The following is a 23,189-nucleotide window of genomic DNA, read 5'->3' as shown; positions in this document are numbered from 1 at the left end:
CCATTACACTAAAGGTCAGCTGCCCCTACAGATCTCAGAGTTGAAGAACCACAGCATCCTCCGGGCCCTGACAGCGGAAGCTGATGGATGGGAGCCAGGCGGTAAGGTCCCCATCAGGGCCCTTGGAGCCTGGGTGGGACCCAACTCAGAGCTCCCCATGAATCTACTTTTCACCATTTGACTTTCTCTCACTACTTGTCCTACAGAGTTTTATAGATTTAGCATTCTTCAAGGAAAATTAGAAACTACCCTGAGTCAGGAGTTGAAAGACCTGAGTTCTGATCTATCCCTGCTAGCCCTCCTAGTGGCTTACGGTGTGCCTTTGGGCAAATCATGAAATCTCTGTGTCTGCAGCGGAAATATTAATACCTCCTTTATCCTCAGAGAGATATTATGATAATGAAACAAGACAGTGTATGTGAAAAGACTGAAAACGTATCTTATTTTATCTACTTTACCTGGTTCTTTCCTATACTATGTTTAAAGCTCATTCCACTTCCTAATTTGTTACACAGAAAGGCACATTCACTAATTAGGAAACACCAGTTCTGGAGTCAGGTATCTCTGGTTTAAACCTTGGCTCTCTTACCCACCACTACATGACCTTGAGCACATTCCTTAACCTTTCCAGCTCTCACTTTCCTCATCTATAAAAGAGGGATTGGGGGCCGGCCCCGTGGCCGAGTGGTTAAGTTCGCGCACTCTGCTTCGGCAGCCCAGGGTTTTTCCAGTTTGGATCCTGGGCACAGACATGGCACCGCTCATCAAGCCATGCTGAGGCAGCGTCACACATAGCATAACGAAGAAGGACTTACAAGTACAATGTACGACTATGTACTGGGGGGCTTTGGAGAGAAGAAGGAAAAAAAAGATTGGCAACAGATGTTAGCTCAGGTGCCAATCTTAAAAAAAATTAAAAAATGAAACGGATTGTATCAGAACCTGTATGATGGGAATTTTATAAGGATTAAATGAGATAGTGTGAAGTGCTCAGCTCACAGAATGTAAGTCATAGTGAGTTCTCGTTGGTATGTATTGTTAACTTTAAATTTTGCAAACTGAAAATGTAATTTCCAGAAATTTGGGGCTTGTTAAAAATATTCTAACAGAAAAATTCTTTGGAGGTTTATGAAGTTTCCTTTCATGGAATTTTGTCTTTACCGTGTCATGACAAACTTAACGTTTATTCGTGCCAAAATATTTTATATTTCAGTACAACTGGCATTTATGTGCCAGATGTTTTTAATCATATTAAATAATTACAATTTTTTTCAGATTGCTCTCAGCTAATTTAAATTAATAGGCTGACTAAGGCAGCAATACTGTTTACTCTCTGAATAAGTGGAAGAGAACCTAAATAAGGGAGGCAGTTGAAAAAAGAAAAAAAAAACTGTACTGATGTGAGCTGTGTTTATTATCCTGAAGATCTGTGTTATGCCTCCATTTTCTTCTCTTGGTCAAGGGGAAAATAGTATTTATGTCAGGATCATCTTCAGATGCAGGAGGAGTCTGCCTGGTTCCAAGAGGAAAGGAAAGAGATGCTCTTACGTGGATTGCACGTTTGTCTCCAGTTTTTAGGCACCAGACTGCAATTGCTAGTTGAGACCTTGTGCTTTCTGTTGACTTTCCCTCCGGTCATAGCAAATTCCCATGCCCTTGCTGGTGAGGTTTCTGCCCCCACTCACAACATTTCATCAAGTTGTATGAGGCTGAGGGTGTGTGGGTGAGATTGACAAGTTGCATGTAATGAGGATCTGAAGGGTGAAGAGTCAAGAAAGCTGGGCATAGGTGAGGCAAGGAGCTCCTCTTCAGTGTCATGATGAGCAGTCACTGTGCTGTCCACTCCACTCCTTTTGTTCAGCCGCTTTGTCCCTCCTTTTAATCTCCCAAGGGTCCAGCATGCTGGAAGTAAGTTTTGTTTTCTTCACCATTCAAGGTCGAATATTCTGTATTCTGTTGAAGTTATCCAGCTTGGAAGTCCTGAGGCTCAGTGTCTGCTACCCCAGACTGGGGCTGGCAAGATTGAGTTTCCTAGAGGTCCAGACATTCAGGACCCTGGATGCATCTCACCTGCTACCACTATCCACTGCCCCACTAGACCCAAACCCACCACTGTGTCAGTAATACCAGCTAACATGTATTGAGCACTTACCTTTGGGCCACGTACTCCCCTAAGCAGTTAAGGAGATAGATCATTCTCACAACAGTCCCATGAGTGATTACAGATGGTTAAGGAACTTGGCCAAAGAAATACAGCTGGTAAGCGGTGGAGAGGAAATGTTCCAGGAACGTGGCTCTAGAGTGGCCTTTCAGCAGCTATCGTCTACTGCTTCCCAGCAACTTGCTCTTTCTCTTTATCTGTTAGTGGTTTGAGGTTTTGGTAGCACTTTATTTAATTTACAAGTGTACTTTCATGACAGTTAATTGTCATGTGATATCCTCAGCTAAGACTGCAAGGCGGAGAGGAGCAGTCCTAAGCTACTTTTACTACCAGGGCTGCAGGGGATCATGGTTTGGGTATTGAACTGCAGTCTCTCCATCCTTCTCGTTATTTGTGAGTGTTCTCTGGCAAAGAGGAAAGCCAACGACAGGACACGCCACTCGCGATTCAGACTAGAGAGTGAACAGCTGTGGTTTGGAGAAAAGGGCTGTGTGGTGGCAATAGAGAACCTATCTTGCTGCTTTTCTTCTGCTTTTTTCCCCTTTTATTGTGCTTTCATTCATTCATCAGATGTTTGTTGAGCACCTATCATGTGTGAGGCACTGAGCTAGGTTCTGGATTACTTGCCCTCACGTAGCTACCAGTGCAGTGGAAGAGACCGTGACAACATTGTGGGAGGTACTGGGTGTCCGGGTCTGCCAGAGAAGTGGCTCCAAATCCAAACTAGTGAGGTCAAAGAAGGCATCCAGGTGAAGCTGATATCAGAGTCAACTGAAGGATGAGAAGGAGCTACCCCAGCAGGGGTTGGAGGTGAAGGGGAGAGGACCAGGGTGCTGACTTTCGGCAGAGGGAGAGCAGTCTGTGCAAAGGCACCAAAGACTCGGGGCGCTGAGAAACTGCAAGTAGTTCTCTGTGCCCTGGGGCAGAGCTGGAGAGGTAGGAAGGATCCAGATTGTGAAGGTACTAGACACCGGGCTGAAGTGTTTGGGTTTTATCTTGAGAGTTACGGAGAATCTCTGGGGGGTTTTGAGCAGGGGAGTGATATCAGATCTGCCTTTTTGAAAGCTCCCTCTGGCAACCATGTGAAGAGGGGATCTGAGGTGACAAGACCCAAGGCAGGCAGGTAGGGTGAGGGCCGTGACAGTGGTCCAGACATGCCTAGATCTCAGAGGGTCTCCTTTTCTCACTATTGCAGTTGTGAGTGCAGAGGTGCTCAGAGCCCAAGAAGAATGGGAAGCTGTGGACAACATCCAGCCAGAGACAGGTAACAGCAGGAACGGTGCTGACTCCACAGCCCAGCCACCAGTACAGCACCGTCCACACGTGTGGCTAATGTTTCTGTGACCCTGGGATTAGGAGGCAGAATCCCTGGTTGTTCTTATTTTAGCTACGTGATATAGAGTGAAATATCTTTTCCAAATCCAAAGATGATGACATTCTGCCTCTGGAGGAAGTGGGAATGAACGCCATGGGGAAAGGGCTGCCATCTACCGAGCCCTGAGAGAAGACAGGGAGACCTTGGTCAGGGTCAGCTTCTGCAGGGTGATGAGGTTGAGCAGATGGGTGGAGGAGGCAGCCAGGGCACCTGCGTAAGGTTGAATAGGTTGTTCACTGTACAAGGAGGTCCCTGGAGATGGGGCTGAAACCATCTGCTGGAAGGCTCTGAGGGCTGGGTAAAAATTGGCTCACGTCCCTTTCTGAGAGGTTTGGAAGGAGCTATAGGAGGGTAGAACTAGGACCCAAATCTACTGAGCCCCACTTAAGCTCCTAGAGAGATGTTATGGTGGACTGTGTCAGTCATCACCTATATTGCTACCTGCTAAGTTAATTCTCGGTGAACCATAACAAAGGATGGAGAGGGGGTCATTCCTATACAGGGTGTGAGAAAGGGGCAAAGTAGAAATTAGGAAAGGCCCCTGTACTAACCTTGGCACCCTCCTACATGGGAACCTACTCCAGTCAGTGGCCTGCCCCCTCACAGAGGAGTGAAATTTAGGGAGCCCCGTGCCGGGCAGATCTGTCCCTGCTCACTGCAGAGGTTAGCCGAGCAAGCCTCTGAACAGCCCAGTCTAAAAAGGGTGTCGGCCCAGCAGATAATGTGAGCTCCTTGAAGGAGGACTGGTTGGAGCCATAGGTGTCTGATGTTTGCAGCTGGAAGTCAGTGCTTGGCTTAGAGGTGACAACCAGCAGGCCCTTGAAACATTTTCTGACAGAATGACTACCTGGAGTGTCTTTCCTTTTTCCACAGGGAGCCAGGCCAGCTCAGACCAGCCTGGGCAGCTAATCTCCTTCAGTGAGGCCCTGCAGCATTTCCAGACCGTGGACCTCTCCTCCTTCAAGGTATGCCAGGAGGGAGGTTTGGGGTTGCAAGCAAAGCACCTTCTTTCCAGGAGCCAGGTTTCTCTCCCACCAGGTTAGGGCACTGGGCAAGCAAGATGGAAGCTTCCAGTTGAGGGCCCTGTCTCACCTAAGAAATCTTGGGACACGGGATCCTGGGTATCCAAATACTGTTGTTTTGTGCAGGGCCCCGGTGGCCTTTCTGGGACTGTGCCCCCAGAGCTCTTATGGCCCTGTCATCCAGGGGTCCGTGTAGCTGCTCCGTGCTCTCCCCCTTAGGGAGGGGGAGGTCTGGAATCAAATGCCAGGTAGTTCCTTGGGGAAGCAAGGCAACCCAACCAGAGAGCTGAGTAATTCACGACCAATGTAGGAAGATCTCCCGCTCCCTCAAGGAACTGGAAGTTATTTGGGAATTTTAAAAAATATGGGATTGGAAAAAGAAGGAACACTGAGGAAAATAAAAGCTGGCGGGCTTTCTGGGGCATCTTGAGTGACCATGAGTAAGTTTAGAGGAATGCGATTTCAGATCTTCAACCTAAAACCTGGTTCAAAAGAGAGAGGCTGCAAAGACGGGAATTGAGTTGGTTTATAGGAGCCAGAAAGCCAGAAGCTACCACAGTCAGACTGTCTAAGACCTGAGCAGTGAGAAGTTGGTGTGACGTGCTTTAGGAGGAGCTGGATGAGGAAGGGACGGAAGGCTTCAGCTACCCCTTGGAAGTATCTAGCTCCTAAAGGTGGCCCCTGAACTCCGCTCCCCGCTGGCTCTCTCATCCTGGAAGCTGAGAGGACGGCATAATTTATGTCCTTTATGGAGCGAGACAGAGACAGACATAGAAAGGGTAGAAGCGGCCCTGCTGGGAAACCGTGGGTTTCTGTCAGACCACATGGGGCAGTCCCCACCGCGAGCCGCCTCCAGCCTTCTTGGCAGTCAGTGGAATAGGTACTTCTGGAAAAGCTTAAAGGACCAAATGCAGACAACTGGCTGATAACGGCTATGTTTAGGAATGTCTCTTTCTGCTTACAAAGAACCTGGGAGCTGGAGGAGCCTGTCTCCAGAGAGTCAGCAGGTGCTTCTCAGCTTCCGCCCGTTCCGCTGGCCCAGCCAGTGAGTGGGAGGGAGCTACTTTCTGCAAGAACGGCCCCTGTACTGAGCCTGACGGTAAGTTCGTTAAAGCAGGTGAACCCAGCACTCTGCCTATTGCCTGCAACTTCTTCCCCAGAAAAGAATCCAGCCAACTATTCGAAGGACTGGGCTTGCCGCCCTCCGGCACTGCCTCTTCGGGCCTCCAAAGCTCCACCAGGGCCTCCGTGAAGAGAGGGACTTGGTCCTGACCATTGCTCAGTGTGAGTACACAGGTGTGGCCGCAAGGCACGCCCTGCGCATATGGTCACGCAGAGAGCACTGTTTGCCCACCCTGTTGCTGAGGCTAAGCCAGGGGTCTTGCATATACCACACTGTGAGGGAGTGTGGGAGCTGAGGGGTAAAAATGTAGGAGAACAGGGTGTCTTGAGCACAGTCCAGATCTATCTTGGCTGAACTATTCTCTGAGAAGCACTCAGTCCTCCTCTGAGGGGCAATCTGACAGAGAATGGGGGTGTGTTTTGGGGCAGGTGGCCTGGATAGCCAAGACCCAGTGCATGGCAGAGTCCTCCAGACCATCTACAAGAAGCTGACCGGCTCCAGGTTTGACTGTGCCCTCCACGGAGACCACTGGGAAGATCTGGGCTTTCAGGGTAAGAGAGAGGAATGGTTCATCTTCCTTTCCTTGATCCTTGATTCCAGGACTAGAGTGAGAGCCCAGAGTCCTCTTTCTGTCAAGCCAGCGCCATGAGACGGGATATCTGGTGGAAAGCATTCCAGGAAGAGGGTACAGCAAATACAAAGGCCCTGAGGTGGAGCTTGCTTACTCTGTTTGAGAAATAGCAAGGAGTATGGCTGAAGTGGAAAGACAGTGACAGGCCAAAAGTTCACTTGTGGCCTTGCAGGTCCTCGTAAGACATTTGCTTTAAGTGAGATGGATACCATTGGAGTGATATGATTTGGAGTCTAGTTTTTTCTTTTTCCTCTTTTCTTTTAATATTGATGAAAATTTTGTTTTGTGTTATTTTATTTTTTGAAACAAAATGATTTCACCTGTTTTTGGATTGTGCTACTGTTTTTTCCAAAATCATATCAAATTACATTTGTATAGAATAGGAAAAGGGGCCGGCTCTGTGGCCAAGTGGTTAAGTTCGCACGCTCCACTGTGGCGGCCCGGGGTTCGGATCCTGGGCGTGGACATGGAACTGCTCGTCAGGCCACGTTGAGGCGGCATCCCACATCCCACAACTAGAAGGACCTGCAACTAAGATATACAACTGTGTACAGGGGGGGTGGGAAATAAAGCAGAAAAAAAAAAAGAATAGGAAAATATCTTAATTTAAAAAGGAAACTTCAGAGCCAGCTTAGGGATTAAAGTTCAGCACTCTTCCCACTTTGGGGTGGTTCTGGCTCGGGTTCAGTTCCTGGTCGTGGAACCACACCACTCGTCTGTCAGTAGCCATGCTGTGGTGGCAGCTCACATAGAAGAACTAGAGGGACTTACAGCTGTGATATACAACTGTGCACTGGGGCTTTGGGGACAAAAATATTGGTAACAGATCTTAGCTCAAAGAGCAAATCTTTCCCTGCAAAAAAAAAAAAAATTGTTTCAAAGTCTTAAATTAGTTACATTAAAAAAAACCCAGAAACTTTATGAACCCATGATTAATTGGTAGTCTCTTGGTATAGACATGTTTAAGTCCCTTTACTATCTATAATGTATATTGTTTATCTCATCTATAATATTATTGTCTTAAATCTCTCCTCATTCTACACTGAGAATCACATCAGTGTTATGGTTTTTTTTTCAGCCATCAAACAATTTAAAAAGCTCAAGAGGAGACACAAAGTCTGTTGTGTTTACCCATATATTTGCTCTTTCCATTGTTCTTTGTTCCTTTCTGATATTCCAGGATTAGATTCCTTCTCTTAGCATTTCCTTTCTGTTTCAAGAACTTCCTTTAGCCGCTTTCTAAGGCAGGCCTGCTGGTGATAGAAGGTCTTGATTTCCTCTTCACTCCTGGAGGATAATCTCTCTGGAGACGGTTCTTCTCTTTCAGCACTTGGAAAATGTGCTCCTTCCTTCTGGGCTGCACGGTTTCTCACGAGAAATTTGCTGTCATTTGAATTATTTCTCCCTGATAAGCAAGGAGTTGTTTTTCTGTCTCTGCTTTTAAGATCTTTTTGTTGTTGTTGTCATTAGTTTGCAGGAGTTTGACTGTGATGTGTCTTAGAGTGGATTTCTCTGGGCTTATCCTATGTGGGGTTTGCACAGCTTCTTGAATCTGTAGGTTTATGTCTTGCCAAATTTGGTGAATTTTCAGCCATTATTACTTCAAGTGCTTTTGTCAGCCTCACACTTTCTCCTCTCTTGTGGATTCTGATGACGCAAATGCTGGATCTTTTGTTACTGTTCCACAGGTCCCAGAGGCTCTTTTCCCTTTTTTGGATCTCTGATATAGCTCAGGGATCTCCAAGGTTCTGTTTATTTTGTTTTGTTTTGTTTTTTCCTGTCATTCAACAGATTGGATAATTTCTATTTTTCCATGTTTAAGCTCACTGATTCTTTCCTCTGTTGTCTCTATTCTGCTGTTGAGCCCACCCAGCAAGTTTTTAATTTTAGTTATTTTGTTTTCAGTTCTGAATTTTCTATTTGGCGCTGCCTTATTATGTCTGATATTTCTTTATGGACGCTTTCTATTTTTTCAAAGTGTATTTGTAATTGCTTATCAAAGGCATTTTTATGATAGCTGCTATAGTAATTTTCTATTGTTGCTGCAATGAATTACCGCAGATTTAGTGGCTTAAAACAGCACGATTTTTTTTTTACTTTTTGCTGAGAGAGTTGGCACTGAGCTAACATCTGTGCCAGTCTTCTTCTATGTTGTATGTGGGATGCTACCACCACATGGCTTGATGAGTGGCGTATAGGTCCACACCCAGGATCCAAACCCACCAACCATGGGCTGCCAAAGTGGAGTGCGCAAACTTAACCCCTAGGCCACCGGCCCAGCTCCACAACATGAATTTATTATCTTCTAGATCTGTGGTTCAGAAGTCTGTCAGGTCTCACTGGCGTGGGATTAGGGTGGCAGCAGCGCCACGTTCCTTTTTGGAGACTCTGGGGAGAATCCATTTCCTTGCCTTTTCCCCCTTCTAGAGGCCACTTGCATTCCTCCTTCTTCAAAGCCAGAAACATAGTATCTCTCTGAGCCTGATTCTGTCCTCACATCTCTTTCTCTGACTCTGTGCTTCCATTTCCCTCTTTCACATTTAAGGACCCTTCTGATACCTTGGGCCACACAGCTAACCCAGGATAATCTCCCTATCTGCTGATTAGCAACCTTAACTCTGCCTACACTCTTAATTCCCCCTGCCATGCAGTGTAACATATTCATAGGTTCTGGGAATTAGGACGAGGACCTTTGGGGGTCCATGATTCTGCCTACAACAGCTGCTTTAAAATCCTTGTCAGAGAATTCCAACATCTAAGTTGTCTCACTGTTAGTATCTATTGATTGTCTTCTCAGTCAAACAAGATTTTCCTAGTTCTTGGTGTAACAAGTGATTTTTTATTGAATCCTGGACATTTGGGATATTACATAATGACACTCTGGATCTTATTTAAATCTTCAATTTTATTTTAATTAATTTATTTTTTTAAAGATTGGCACCTGAGCTAACAACTGTGGCCAATCTTTTTTTTTTTCCTGCTTTTTCTCCCCAAATCTCCCCAGTCATAGTTGTATATTTTAGTTGTGGGTCCTTCTAGTTGTGGCATATGGAACGCCACCTCAGCATGGCCTGATGAGCAGTGCCATGTCCACGTCCAGGATTCGAACCAGTGAAACCCTGGGCCGCTGAAGCGGAGCGCACAAACTTAACCACTCGACCACAGGGCCAGCCCCATAAATCTTCTATTTTAGCAGGCATCCTCTGACACCAACCAGTGGTGGAAGGGGGATGTCACCTGATTACTGCTGGCTGGGGGTGGAAATCCAGGTACCCCATTTGACTGACTCCACTGATACCACTGGCTGGAAGAGGCGGGGGTGCCTTATTACTCTTTCCATGTAGCTTCCACTGACATCTCAGAGAGGGGTGGGGGCCTCCGTAGCACTAGAGAGAAATAAAAGTTCCAGCTCCCCACTTCTCTGACCCACCCTGGTGGAGCTAAGGACACCTCGTTACAGTCAGGCAGAGGTGGAAGTCCAGTCTCCCCACTCGGCCTGTAATGAAGGGAACCATGTCTTTGAAGCTCACAGGAGCAGGGACTCCGTGAAGCATTGCTCACCGTCACCCTCAATTTCCCCATGGTTTCTGTTATAGGAGCAAATCCAGCCACAGATCTGAGGGGAGCAGGCTTCCTTGCCCTCCTGCATCTGCTGTACCTGGTGATGGACTCAAAGACCTTGCTGATGGCCCAGGAGATTTTCCGCCTGTCTCGTCACCATATCCAGGTGGGGCTTTGGTGGGAAGCCAGAGGAGAGGGCTGTCAAGCTAGGACCCAGGTGCAGGGCTCTCCTGGACAGCCAGAAGGGCCTCACGGGTAGATATCTCCAGTTGCTGAGGGCTCTCAGGACAAGTGAGGTAAACCCAGAATGGGCTTCCCCTCTCAGCCTGACTTGCACTGGAGTCTGAGATCCACCACTCGTTAGAGTGTGTCTCAAACAAGTGCCTCAACTCCTCAGAGTCTTGTTTCCTTCATCTGTAGAAGAGAAATCATGGAAACTTCAGCTAGATAGTTGGGAAAATTAAATGAGATAATGTACAAAAGCACCAGGCACAACCATGGTGTCAGCGTTTCAGCACACTGCCCTCCCTGAGGAAGTCCTTGCACAGTATCGGTGGGCCCTCCTGATCCTAAAGGACGGGGTTAGCCTGTATGTGCCCCAGAAGAGGAGGTTTGCCTCCGAGGGTCAGATGACACGTGGACTGACTGACAGGCCAGGAGTAGCTTCCGCAGCCCTTGGTCCCTGTCCAGGCCTGCTGTCCGGGTTTGGGTTTAAGGGTTTTTCCCAGGTAGTAAAAGGTGGTAGTCCTGCCAGTTTAGAAACAAGTGTGATCTGTGTCCTGCCATTCATCTGTCCCAGATTCACAGGACCTGGAATTTATTCACTAAACAAATATTTACTCAGCATTCCTTGTGCTGGTTATTGTTCTTGGTGCTTGGGATACTCAGTGAGCAAAATAGACAGAGATCCTTCTAGCAGAGAAGGCAAGACAGTAAACCTAATGCATCCATAAATGGGAGAACATGTGAGTGGTGGTGACTGCTAAGGACAAAGAACAATAGGGTGAGGTTAGGAGAATGAGGGCAGGGGTTACAGTACTTATGGGATGGTCAGAGGAGCTCTCACAAGAAGGTGAGACTTCATGGGGGCTGGCCCCGTGGCGCAGCAATTAAGTGCATGCTTTCCGCTTTGACGGCCCGGGGTTTGCTGGTTCGGATCCCAGGTATGGACATGGCACTGCTTGGCAAGCCATGCTGTGGTAGGCGTCCCACATATAAAGTAGAGGAAGATGGGCACAGATGTTAGCTCAGGGCCAATCTTCCTCAGCACAAAGAGGCGGCAGATGTTAGCTCAGGGCTAATCTTCCTCAAAAAAAAAAAAAAAAGGGAAGGTGAGACGTCAGCCAAGCCTTGAAGGAGGTGAGGATGTCAGCCAAGCTGGGATCTGGGGAACGAACAGCCCATGCGAGGGAGCATCTAGAGCAAAGATCCTGAGGAAGGAGTTTGTGGCAAGTAAGAGAATAGCAGGGATACCAACTGGCGGAAGGAGCATGGGAGAGCTGTAGGAAAGGAGATCATGGGGCAATGGGGACCGGATGGCGTTGGGCTGGTGGACTCTGCTAAGGACTTTTGCTTTTACTCCAAGTAAAATGAGGGTGTCAGCAGCCTGGAGTGACGTGATCCAACTAAGCATTTTTAAATGGAGCCTACCAGCTGCTAGGTTGAGAACAGTCTGTAGTGATGGCTTTTCTAATCAAGTTAGAGATGATGGTGGTTGGACCAGGGTATTTTCAGAGGAGGTGGTATGAAGTGGTCCGATTCTGGATGTACAATCTCGAGCATATGGGCTTAAGAGAGTAGAGCCAGCATGTTTTTCTGATGGATTGGATATGGGTATAAGAAGAGCAGAGGAATCAATGATGGTTTTTAGTCTGAGCAACTGGAAAGACAGAGTGGCCATCAATTGAAATGGAAAAGAAAGAGGAAGTTTGGGGGGTTCAGTCTGGCATAAAAATTTTAAGAACTTTGTCAGACTTCCAAGTGGAAATGTTGGGTAAGCAAGTGGATGTATGAGTATGGTATTAGGGAGAAAGGTCTGGCTAGAGATTAGAATCTGGGAATTGTCAGCATTGACCAGTGGCTCTAAACATGCTGTTCCCAGGCCAGCAGCATCAGCATCACCTGAGAACTTGTTAGAAATGTGAATTCTGGGACCCCACTGCAGACCTCATGAATCAGAAACCACAGATGGCACCAGGAAATCTGTTTTAACAAGCCCTCCAGGGGGTTCTGGTATAGGTCATATTTTAAAGTCATGAAACGGGAAGGAGATTTTTCAATAGGATGAGTGTAGACAGAAGAGAAGACCAAAGACTGAGTCCTGAGCCACTCTAACATTCATTAAGGGGATAGGAATAAGAGGGGAGGAAAGTCGAGGAACCGGGAGAGCACAGAGTTCTGGAAGCTGTGTGAAGAGCAGGGCATGACCAACTGAGTTAGACTGCGCTGCCAGAGGACTAAGAATTGCGATTCTGTCTGGAGGACCTTGATGAGAACATTGTCAGTGGGATGTTAGAAACAAAAGCCCCTGGTTTAGATTGGGTTTTTAGAGGGAACAGGAGGGTGGAATTAGACGCCGTAACAGCCTTTTCCAGAAATTTTGTTACAAAGGGGAACAAAAAAAGGAGGTGGTAGATGATGGGGGAAAGATATTTTTTGATACTTTTTATTTTTGTATAATTTCGAATGTACAGAAAATTTGCAAGTGAGTGATGTAACCTGAACATGAAACTCGAAGCTGGGGGCTTGTAGGGAAGAGGGGGCCGAATGGTCTGAAAGTAGCAAAGAATCTCTTGCCCACCTCCAAGGCCGGTGAAGGGAGGAAGAACCACCAGCACTTGACAGAGCTGCAGGCAACATGTCATCCTCTGCAGAGAGCCAGGTTTTAGCATAGGTTGAATATTTATGGGGAAATTTGCTGATAATGGCGTCAGTATCAGGGTGGCAGGGGCCCTGCGCCCTGATCGTTATCATCGTGCTGGGACACAGTGGCCGGGTTTTGGGAATTGGGAGGGATGAAAGATGGCACAGACTAGGAGCCTTGTGGGCCCTGGAGTTAGGGAGCCAGCATGACTTGGGAATCTGGGGGCGGGGTTTGTAGTAACCGCCATAAAAAGATGTAAAGGGCAAAATGAGATTAGCCCCGATACATTCAAGATGAATGGTGGGGGCGATGAAGCCGAGCATTGGGATAAAGGAAGGGGTGGGTGCTTCAGACCCCCACCTTCACCCCTAGCTATTCAGGCAGAGCGTCTTGGAGAGGCATAGTCTTTGTCCAGTGTGCTGGGCGACTTTTTTAACTTTTTTTTTTCCTTTTTCTCCCCAAACCCCCTGGTACATAGTTGTGTATTCTTTGTTGTGGGTCCTTCTAGTTGTGGCATGTGGGATGCTGCCTCAGCGTGGTCTGATGAGTAATGCCATGTCCGCGCCCAGGATTCGAACCAACGAAACACTGGGCTGCCTGCAGCAGAGCGCGCAAACTTAACCACTCGGCCACAGGGCCAGCCCCTTAGCTTTTTATTTTGAAATAATTTGAGATATACAGCAAAGTTGTAAAAGTAGTACAGAGTCCCATATACCCTTTACTCAGTTTCTCCTAATGTTAACTTCTTGCGTAACCATGACGCAATGATCAAAACTAAGAAACAGATGTTGGTACCATACTATTAAGTAAACTACAGCCTTTATTCAGATTTCATCACTTTTTCCACTAATGTTCTGTTCCTGTCCCTGGTTACCATGTTGCATTTAGTTGTCATGTCTCTTTAGTCTCTTCCAACATGTAAACAGGTCCTCAGTGTTTTCTTGTCTTTCATGACCTTGACATGTTAGAAGAAGACTCATTAGTTGTTTCATAGATCATCCCTTAATAAGGGTTTGTCTGGTATTTTCTCATGATTAGATTGAGGTTTGGCACTTTTGGCAAGAACACGACAGGAGCACGTCAACATCTCTTGCTACTGGTGAGGTTAACCTTGATCACGTGGTTAAGGTGATCTCTGCTGGGTTTCTCCACTGTAAAGTTGCTACTTTTTCCTTTGTAATTAAAACCTGTCTTGGGGAAGGTATTTTGAGACTATGTAGATATCCTGTATCTCTCAAACTTCGTTCTTGTTTTTGTTTTTGAGGAGGATTAGCCCTGAGCTAACATCCGCCACCAATCCTCCTCTTTTTTGCTGAGGAAGACTGGCCCTGAACTAACATCCATGTCTATCTTCCTCTACTTTATATGTGGGATGCCTGCAGCAGCATGGCCTGACCAGTGGTACGTAGTCCGCACCCTGAATCTGAACTGGTGAACCCAGGGCCACCAAAGTGGAACGTGCGAAATTAACTGCTGCACCATTGGGCCGGCCCTTCAAACTTTGTTCTAATGGTGGTTTTCTGTTTCCCTCGTTCCTCCTACATTTATTAATTGGAATTCTTCTGTAAGAAAGAATTGTTTCTGCTCTTCCATTTATTTATTTGGTTACCTTTTATATCAGTGTGGACTCATGGATATTTATTTTATGGGTTATAACCCAACACTATCGTTATTTATTTTGTTGCTCAAGTTTTCTCAGCTTTGGCCATTTTAGGAACTCTTTCAGGTTGGCACCTGTGCTCTTTCAACAGGCCCTATCTTTTTTTGAGCACTTTTTTATTTTCTGGACACCAAAAGGTACTCTGGGCTCGTCTTGTATTTTCCCTGTATGATTCCCAGCCCTGGAATCAACCACTTCTCTACAGAGTTCTTGTTCCTTTCACTGGAAAATGAGATTTAGAAACCAAGCTCTGAGCACCAGGTGTTCTCACTGCTATTAAGATCTCACTGCTGGGGCTGGCCCGGTGGCTCAGTGATTAAGTGCGCACATTCCGCTTCGGCGGTCTGGGGTTCGCCAGTTCAGATTCCGGGTGCGGACATGGCACCGCTTGTCAAGCCATGCTGTGGTAGGCATGCCACATATAAAGTAGAGGAAGATGGACATGGATGTTAGCTCAGGGCCAGTCTTCCTCAGCAAAAAGAGGAGAATTGGCAGCAGATGTTAGCTCAGGGCTAATCTGCCTCAAAAAACAAAAAAGATCTCACTGCTTCTCAGCCCTCTCCATGGACAGAACTCTGAACGTATGTTTGTGTCACTGGGTCTCTCCTGACTCTGATAGGAGGGGTCTTCCATGGTGACAGGCCCACCCCAGTCCCCAGTAGCACTTCACAGGAATGGGGCTGTGCTTTGATGCTGCCTGGAGGAAAGGAGCCCAAGAATGCGTCGCTAGAGGTCAGACCTGCAGCATTTTAATCTGATCATCTTACCTTAGAGGGCTGGAGTCGCACCAGCCTGAGATGCAAACACAAACTGTTGTAATCACAGTGTTCTTGGCCATGTTACTTAATTCTCAGAGCCTTAGCTCTTCCTTTATAACATGAGAAAATAATTCCAACCATAGAGTTATTCTAAGTTGGAGATAAACTATGTAAAGTGCCAAGCACGTTAGTCATTTGGTGACTGTTAGTATCAAAGGAACTTATGATTTCCATGAGTACACATACATTTTATACATCTTACATATATTACATGCATACATAAATACATCTTATGGTTTTTATTTATTTATTTAAAAAATTTTTAAATTAATTTTGTGTGTGTGTGAGGAAGATTGGCCCTGTGCTAACATCTGTTTCCAATCCTCCTGTTTGTGCTTGAGGAAGATTGTTGCTGAGCCAGCATCTGTGCCAACCTTCCTCTATTTTATATGGGATGTCGCCACAGAGTGACTTGATGAGCCGTGCTAGGTCCACACCTGGCATCCAAACCTGTGAACCCTGGGCCACCAAAGCAGAGCACACAAACTTAACCATCATACCACTGGGCCAGCCCCACATCTTATGTTTTTTAAATCAGTTGAGTACATACCTGCGCTTGCGTGCACACAGAGACACACACAAAACCATGAGTAAGGTAGATCCGTTTTTGAATCCAAAACTTCTTGAATACAGAACAAATGATCATACAGTTCCTGCCACCTGGGCAGTTTTCATTTCTAACCTTTACTGGATATTTGTATCTTTTTGGAAAAAACACCCATTAAACCTTAAGGGTTCACATATGCCTGTCTATTCCAGGAAACACTGGAGGAGGCAAGAGTGGGACTTGGTGAGTAACTGGTCTTGAGATATATCAGGACCCCTCAAGTTGAGAACATGGGCATATTCTGTGGTCTCTTTTTTTTTTTTTTTTTTTGAGGAAGCTCAGCCCTGAGCTAACATCTGCCAATCCTCTTTTTTTTTTTTTTTTTTTTTTTTGCTGAGGAAGACTGGCCCTGAGCTAACGTCCGTGCCCATCTTCCTCTACTTTATATGTGGGACGCCTGCCACAGCATGGCTTGATGAGCTGTGCCTTGTCCGCTCCCAGGATCTGAACCAGCGAAACCCTGGGCCGCCAAAGCAGAATGTGTGCACTTAACCATTATGCCACCAGGCCAGCCCCTATTCTGTGGTCTTCATGATGCAGGGAGCTAATGTCCAGGTCAAGTCTGAAAACTGTACCAGTTAGCTTATGAAACAGTGCAATCTCTTGCAGAGATGCCACTTCATTCTAACAGACTCCCAGAGGTCGAGGAGTATCTTAGCAATCACTGGTCCAGCCCCTCATTTTAGAGGTAGGGAAATGGAGACCCAGAGGCGGGAAATGGTCCTACAGCTAATGATTTCCTATAAGTCATCTCTGACCTGAGTGTCTCCTGTCTTGTAATTTATGAAGGCTCTCTTGTAAGACCTTCCTGCAGAAATATGGAAGCCAGGGTAGAGGCTTATTGCCAACTCAGAATCTTCATTTATTTTCAAGGACAGGCTTGAATGAGGTGAGGGAGCAAACCATGCAGATGTCTGGGGGTGGAGCATCCCAGGCAGAGGGAACAGCTAGATGAGAGAGGGAGTCCTGGGGGCTTGATCGTCACGCACCCAGACTGACCGCTGTGACCAGTCTGTTTCAGTCCTCTCACCTACAGGCCTTTGTGTAGTTTACTGGGGATATATATTTACTCCACAATATGCTTGTCAGACAATAAGGAATAGCAGCTTAATATAATAAAATAAGAGGGCTGGTGCTGTGAGTGTCAGGAAGCTAGATTCTAGTTCCATCTACAGTGTTATTTAGTTATCATTCGAGGAAATTCACTGAACCTCTCTGGGCTTAAGTTTGCTCTTCTGTGAAATAAAGGGTTTGGACTAAATGATTCTGAAGTCTCTGCCAGCTTTATTTTATAATTCCTTGAACTCTAAATAATTCTAGGGTTTTAAAGTAAAACTTGACCGTGAGCCCTTAGGAATCTTGAAAACACAGAGTTTTCCAGGAGGCGTGTATAAGATCAGAAAAACAGTTGGGGATACAGCCCTACCAGCAGCCAATTGTGTTCTCTCCAGGAGAGAGCTAAAGTTCCAGGTACCTGTGGTACATCCTGCTGAAGAGGAATTGGCCAAAATCCACAAATGCTGTGGGAACGCCAGGACTCCACGAATCCCAGCGGTGTGGAAGCGCGTAGCCAACACTGTCCTGAGAAGGACCCACACTGAGAGAGAGAGGGCGTGTTGAGCTAATTGCTGGCAAGCAAGGAAGCACCTTATAAATGCTTACTCGTGTACAATTCGTATAGCCATCCATGCAGTTTCCATCTGTTATTTCATTCCATCAAAGATGGATCCTTATAAATCTTCATTTTCCAGCAAAGGAATTTGAGGATCAGAGAGGTAAGGTGTTTCTGTGCAAAGCTAGGTAGCTAGTAAGTGGTGAAGCCGGGCCTACAAAACCACATCTCCTGGCAGCTGGACTACCGCTGGGCAGCTTACAGCAGCGCTTCTCAGGCAGCAACACGCTCGAGAGTCACCAGGGGGATGCAGATGCCCAGGCCCCTCCCCGGAACTCCTGAATTGGAATCTCCAGGGCTGGGGCCACATCAGCAGCAGCCCAAAAGATAATTTGGTCTTCCTGCTTCAGTGTCCAAAGGTGTCTAAGTCCAAATGTGAGGCACGTAGGTCTGATTTGCTCTGCTGTCTTTTAGTCAGTTCCCTAAACACAGCCTCAGTGTAGCAGTTTAGCTGAAAGCAGCACTTTTCAGGTGCAAGGGAACTGCTGAAGGAAAGAAGACATTTAGATCTGAATTCCAATTTTTCACTGCTTTTTAATAAGTGGGCCTTATGAGAATGTTCCCAAGAGCGAATGAACCCTAGGTTTAGAGCCTCTGTTAATTATGTTCCTACCATATTCTTGTTCCCATATTTATTTATCTTTTTTTTTAATTGAGGTAACATGGGTTTATAACGATGTAAGTTTCAGGTGCACATCATTATATTTTGATTTCTGTGTAGATTACATTATGTCCAACACCTAAAGACTAACTACCATCCATCACCACACACATGTGCCCAGTCACCCCTTTCGCCCTCTGCCCTCCCCCTCCCCTCTGGTAACCACCAGTTCAATCTCTGTCTCTATGTGGGGTTTTTTGTTGTTTTTATCTTCTATTTATGACTGAGATCATATGGTATTTGACTTTCTCCCTCTGACTTCTTTCATATTTTTAGACTGAAAAAACTTAAGGGAAGGGGAACTGTCACACACGTAGATTTGATAATTAAATAGGCAATCCACGAAGGTGTAACTGCCTTGCTGCCGCCCAGCTACACACATTGAGGCAAGATGACAACTGTGGACGTTCATTAGCACCTCCTTAGGCCAGCACTGTGCTTAGTACTTTGCACATGGGATCCAGATTACTCCTCAGAGCAACTCTGAGGTAGGTGGTAGGATAACAGAAAATGTAAACTGTAGATAATGAAACCCATCTCGTAGAGATTTGTAATGATTAGTGACCTACCCAGCGCAGCACTTGTGCCGGGGTCCCCAGGCCCACCCCCAGGTTCGCTGATTCACTGGGAGGACTCACAGCTCTGATTTAGTGCAGCAAAAGCAAAATCAGCAACAGGAAGAAGTGCATGGGACGGAGTCCAGAGGAAACCAGGAGAGAGCTTCCAAGACTCCTCTCCCAGCAGAATCACACGGGGCACACTTAATTCCTCCAGCATCAAATAGTGCAACATGTGAAATGTGGCCAACCAGAGGAGTTCAGTAGAGATTCAGTACCCATGGCTTTTACTGGGGGCTGGTCCTGCACGCACCATCTGTCTAGCACAAACCAAAATTCCCGAATCACAGAAGGAAAGCAGGTGTTCAGCATAAACCATATTGTTTGCACAGTTTAGCCACAGTGAGTCATCCTGAGGGAATGGCGGGAACCCTCCTGAAATTCAAGTTTCCAGATGCCAGGCAAGGGCCAGCCCTGTAAGCAGGACTTTCTAAGGACAGCAGGCCTGCTGTGTTAACTCTTTTCTGCACAGCACCCAAAGTTTATTTCCTTTTATATTTGGAGGGATGGGAAAGCTGAGTCTCAATAGAGTTTGGATGGCCTTCCTAAGGACACACAGCTAGCCGGTGGCCAAGCCAAGATCTGGAATCCAGGTGTCATGGAAGACCCTGAGAAAAATCTCTGTGGAGCCAGAAGACCCTCTAGAGTTCTGTGCTGTCAAATAGAACTTTCTGCAGTGATGGAAATGTTCTGTGTCTGCACTGTCCAGTACAGTAGCTTCCAAGCACATGTGGCTATTGAGCACTTGGAATGTGTCTAGGATGACTAAGGAGTTAAATTTTTAATTTTATTTAATTTTTAATTAATTAAATAGCCACATGTGGTTAGTTGCTACCATACTGGGCAGCACAATTCTACATCACAATGGAATGGATTTTTCTTTTCCGGGGAAGCAGATGGGATCAATAGACTTTGGCTCTTGATGTAAACTACAGAATGTGCTGATCTGTGTGTCCCTCTCAGTGGATGTCCTCGTGTGTGCACAAGAGCAGAAACTAACGTGTAATATTTGCAATTCCCTGGGAGAAAAGCCCTTTCCATTTGCTCGGTTTTTTGTTATTAAAGAATAGGAAGGAATGTGCCCCTCCAAAATAAAGCATTAAATCGGACCCCACTAGGGATTGAGGCCCATCCTGGTGAAGCACCCTGCTGGACCCCATGCTGCCCCCTCTCGAGAGTTCGACCTGCGCAGCTGGTTGTCAGGCCTCTGTGTTATTGAGAGATGTGGGTGCCAGCAAGTGAAGGCTGACTTTCTGCCCACTTGCACTTTTTCTGTCTGCTTTTGGACGAAGTGCTTACGAGCAGTCAAAAAACCAGAAGCCTAGAGAAGGGGAGAAGAGATTTTAAGAACCTATAGAGTTAGTTAGATAACCGAGCCTCACTACTCTTGTGTTCATCCTGAGCCCAGGAGGTGGTATGGTACGTGAGCAGCACACAGCGGGTTGGGTTGGGATGTTGAAGAGGTTGGAGAACTAGCAGAGGGGTTATGCACAGCTTTGGAGCGGATTAACCTCAATGGGAATCCTGGGTCCAATGCCTCAGGAAAGTTATTTAAGGTCACTGAACCTCAGTTTCCTCAACTGTAAAATGGGAAGATTACTGTGAAAATTAAGTGTAAGCATCAGTAAATCAGCTGCTCCCTCTGGGCCATGATTGCTCTTACTGCCTGCAGGCCATCCTAGGTTGTGGGTGATCAGAAACACAGAGGGCAGGAGCCTGGGTTGCCATTGACCTGGCCCCCCCTCCATTCCAGCAATTCCCGTTCTGCTTGATGTCCATCAACATCACCCGCATCGCAATCCAGGCCTTAAGGGAGGAGTGTCTCTCCAGGTGAGTCCCCAGACTGCTCACCCCGGCCACCCGTTTCCTTCCCACCCCTGCCTCATTCTCCCCAGCACTCTTCCTCTCCTGCTCCTGGGGGTTCCAGAAAGTCCCCATGCACCAGTCTTCCAGCTCCTCTCTCCTCCCCAACCCTGACCTCAGACGGAAGGCTGCCTGGGGAACGGCTCCCCTGGGGAGGAGGGCTGGAGGGCACCCGGGTGTCAGCCTTTGTCCACTGCTGAGCGGGTCACCTCCCTCATGGTGCAGGGAGTGTAATCGGCAGCAGAAGGTGATCCCAGTGGTGAACAGCTTCTACGCCGCCACTTTCCTCCGCCTCGCGCACATCTGGAGGACGCAGCAGAAGACCATCTCGGACTCAGGCTTTGTCCTCAAAGGTATGCTCCTCCTTCCGGGAGGCCGAGCTCCTGAACTCCTAGTGTCCCCAGGTTCAGGGACCCAGAGTGGTTTTGGCTGCAGTTCCCTTCCCCTAACCCCCATTCACACATTCTCAAGTTCCAGCTTCCCAAAGTCTCCATCAGCCCTCCCTCTGGATCTGCCAGCTCTCCTTTCTCTGCCACCTTGCTCCTGCCTTTCTGGCCTTATACCTCTGGTGATCATGTCTTCTGAATCAAAAGCTGGGTCCAACAGTTGGACTAACCATTCAAAGTTGAGATTGTCCTGGACAAGGCAGAGTGTGTGGTCCCTGTGGCTCTATCTGCTTCCTTGATGACCTCTCCATCTTAGAAGACTCCTTCACCCCTGTCTCCATAGGATCTGGGCTGGGGGTGCGCCGTAGAGCTGCTAGGCCCTGACTGTTGTGCAGTCCAAAACCCCCTCAAGCTTTATGTTCCCCAATGCTCTCTGTTCCAGACTTGGAAGTGTTGGCCAAGAAAAGCCCAAGGCGGCTGCTCAAGACCCTGGAGATCTACTTGACCAGAGTGTCAAAGGGACAGGCCTCCTTGTTGGGAGCACAGAAGTGCTCTGGGCCACAAGCCCCTCACTCTAAGGATCTCACTTTCACAGGCGTGTGTGACCTGCTCCCACACTCATCCGAAGGCACATGGCTGATCTGACCAAGCCCAGAGGCTGCCGGATAGAGGGACTCAAAGGCTGGGCCCCAGGGTCTTCTGGAGGGTGCATGGCAAACCACGGCAGGCGCGCCCTGGCTGGGCCAAGCCCCTTCCCATCTTAGCAGAAGGGAGGTAGGAAGCTCCCGGGCCTGGCTGGGGAGCCAAGGACCCTCACCCATTGAAACATTGGGGCAGTTAGACTTGACCCGCGCTCCACAGAGCTGCCTTCAGAGCAAGGAGAACTTTGCCGTAACCTTAGCTGGGCTACAGTTTGCAGAGCTGGGTTCCATGGAATCTCACTGAGAGTGAATGGGGCCTGAGGTGGGAGAGCCCCATCTGGATGGTCCACATTTCCCTACATTGAAGGATATTCCCCGTAGAGGCGTCAGGATTCAGACTCCCTGGGCAGCAAGGCTTTCGGGCCCTGAGGGTCCCTAGGACAGGAACTGTGTAGTTAGAATTTGAAGGGAGAGGGAAGCAGTGGCAGCAGCCAACAGGGGGCAGCATGACCCAGAGCAAGCTGCCCAAGACCTCAGCTGGGCTAGCCTTCCTCTCCTCCACCAGGCCAGTATCAGGGGTTTCTGGCCTTGCACTGTCCCACTCTCTTCTCTCCCCATCCCTCCTCCTCGCTGTTAATGATACAGAACCGGGCACTCGGCTAGGTGTCTCCATTGCTGCCCATCCTAACCGCCCAGCAGCTGGGCTTCCACCATGGAGGCTGTTCAGGTCCCATCAGGGATGGTTTTCTAGCCTGGTTGAGGGAAGGAGGAAAGTCACACACCAGCAGTTTTTGAATAAAAGAATTGTTCTGGGTTAAGTGTCCCAAGTATTTTCCTCCAAGACAAGCCTTGAGCCTTCCTGTGGTCCTGTTGTTCAAAGGCCCAGTTAGTGCCAGGGAAAGGCATGGTGGGCTTCGGCACTGGTCATGGGTGCCAGGAGAGAGGGTCGCGCTGCCCTGACCCAGCTCCCACTGAGTTCCTATGCTGTCCAGCCTACACTTGCAGGCCCAGACTCTTGCATGTTCCACCCAGTGGGTGAGGTGGCCCTGGCTCTTAAGATTGACTGGTTTGAGACATCCACACAGGGTTTTTCCTACATTTGCCTCTGTTGCTCCATTTGCAAAAGGGCCTCCAGGCCAAGGTATCCTGAGCTGGGGGGTGGGGGGAGCAGGCGAGAGCCCCACTACGCTGCTCCTCTGTCCCCTGTACTCCCTCAAGTAAAGTCAGGGAGGCCATCGTCCAGCCCTTGCAGGCCTCTCCAAGTCTGACTGGCTGGAGGTCGGGCCCATTACAGAGGTGGGGGCAACAGGTGGCCACCCAAGTATGGAAGGGAACTCCCCACTGCTGTCAGCAGGATGCCTCAAGTGGGGACTGGTAACAGACCCTGCCATTTGTCTTGTGTCATCTTTGCCCGACCTGAACTAATCCTTTGTCCGCCTCACTTCCTCCAGTCTGGGTGCTTAGCTGACAGCAGAAATGGCAGGGAGATCCCTGGGCCTGGTGGCGTTGGAATGCAGAGAGAGAGGCT

At 47.7% G+C, this 23,189-nt stretch overlaps 1 protein-coding gene across 3 annotated transcripts in view; it reads left to right on the top strand.

The window, feature by feature from the left end:
• The window catches only part of ELMOD3 (ELMO domain containing 3), a 28,192-nt gene extending 5,713 nt beyond the window's left edge, over nucleotides 1–22,479 (top strand). For all 3 annotated transcript variants that reach the window (XM_070511878.1, XM_014852834.3, XM_070511879.1), the window contains 9 exons: nucleotides 32–101; nucleotides 3,357–3,425; nucleotides 4,410–4,501; nucleotides 5,719–5,842; nucleotides 6,110–6,232; nucleotides 9,909–10,039; nucleotides 20,525–20,601; nucleotides 20,860–20,987; nucleotides 21,463–22,479. In XM_070511878.1, the coding sequence (XP_070367979.1) occupies nucleotides 32–101; nucleotides 3,357–3,425; nucleotides 4,410–4,501; nucleotides 5,719–5,842; nucleotides 6,110–6,232; nucleotides 9,909–10,039; nucleotides 20,525–20,601; nucleotides 20,860–20,987; nucleotides 21,463–21,665 (1,017 nt within the window). In that variant the 3' untranslated portion in view covers nucleotides 21,666–22,479. The remainder of the gene's footprint in view (nucleotides 1–31; nucleotides 102–3,356; nucleotides 3,426–4,409; nucleotides 4,502–5,718; nucleotides 5,843–6,109; nucleotides 6,233–9,908; nucleotides 10,040–20,524; nucleotides 20,602–20,859; nucleotides 20,988–21,462) is intronic.
• The last annotated feature ends 710 nt before the right edge of the window (nucleotides 22,480–23,189 follow it).

The sequence above is a fragment of the Equus asinus genome, chromosome 6, assembly GCF_041296235.1.
Source record: "Equus asinus isolate D_3611 breed Donkey chromosome 6, EquAss-T2T_v2, whole genome shotgun sequence".
Taxonomy (NCBI): Eukaryota; Metazoa; Chordata; class Mammalia; order Perissodactyla; family Equidae; genus Equus; species Equus asinus.
This window is presented reverse-complemented; position numbering and strand designations above follow the sequence as displayed.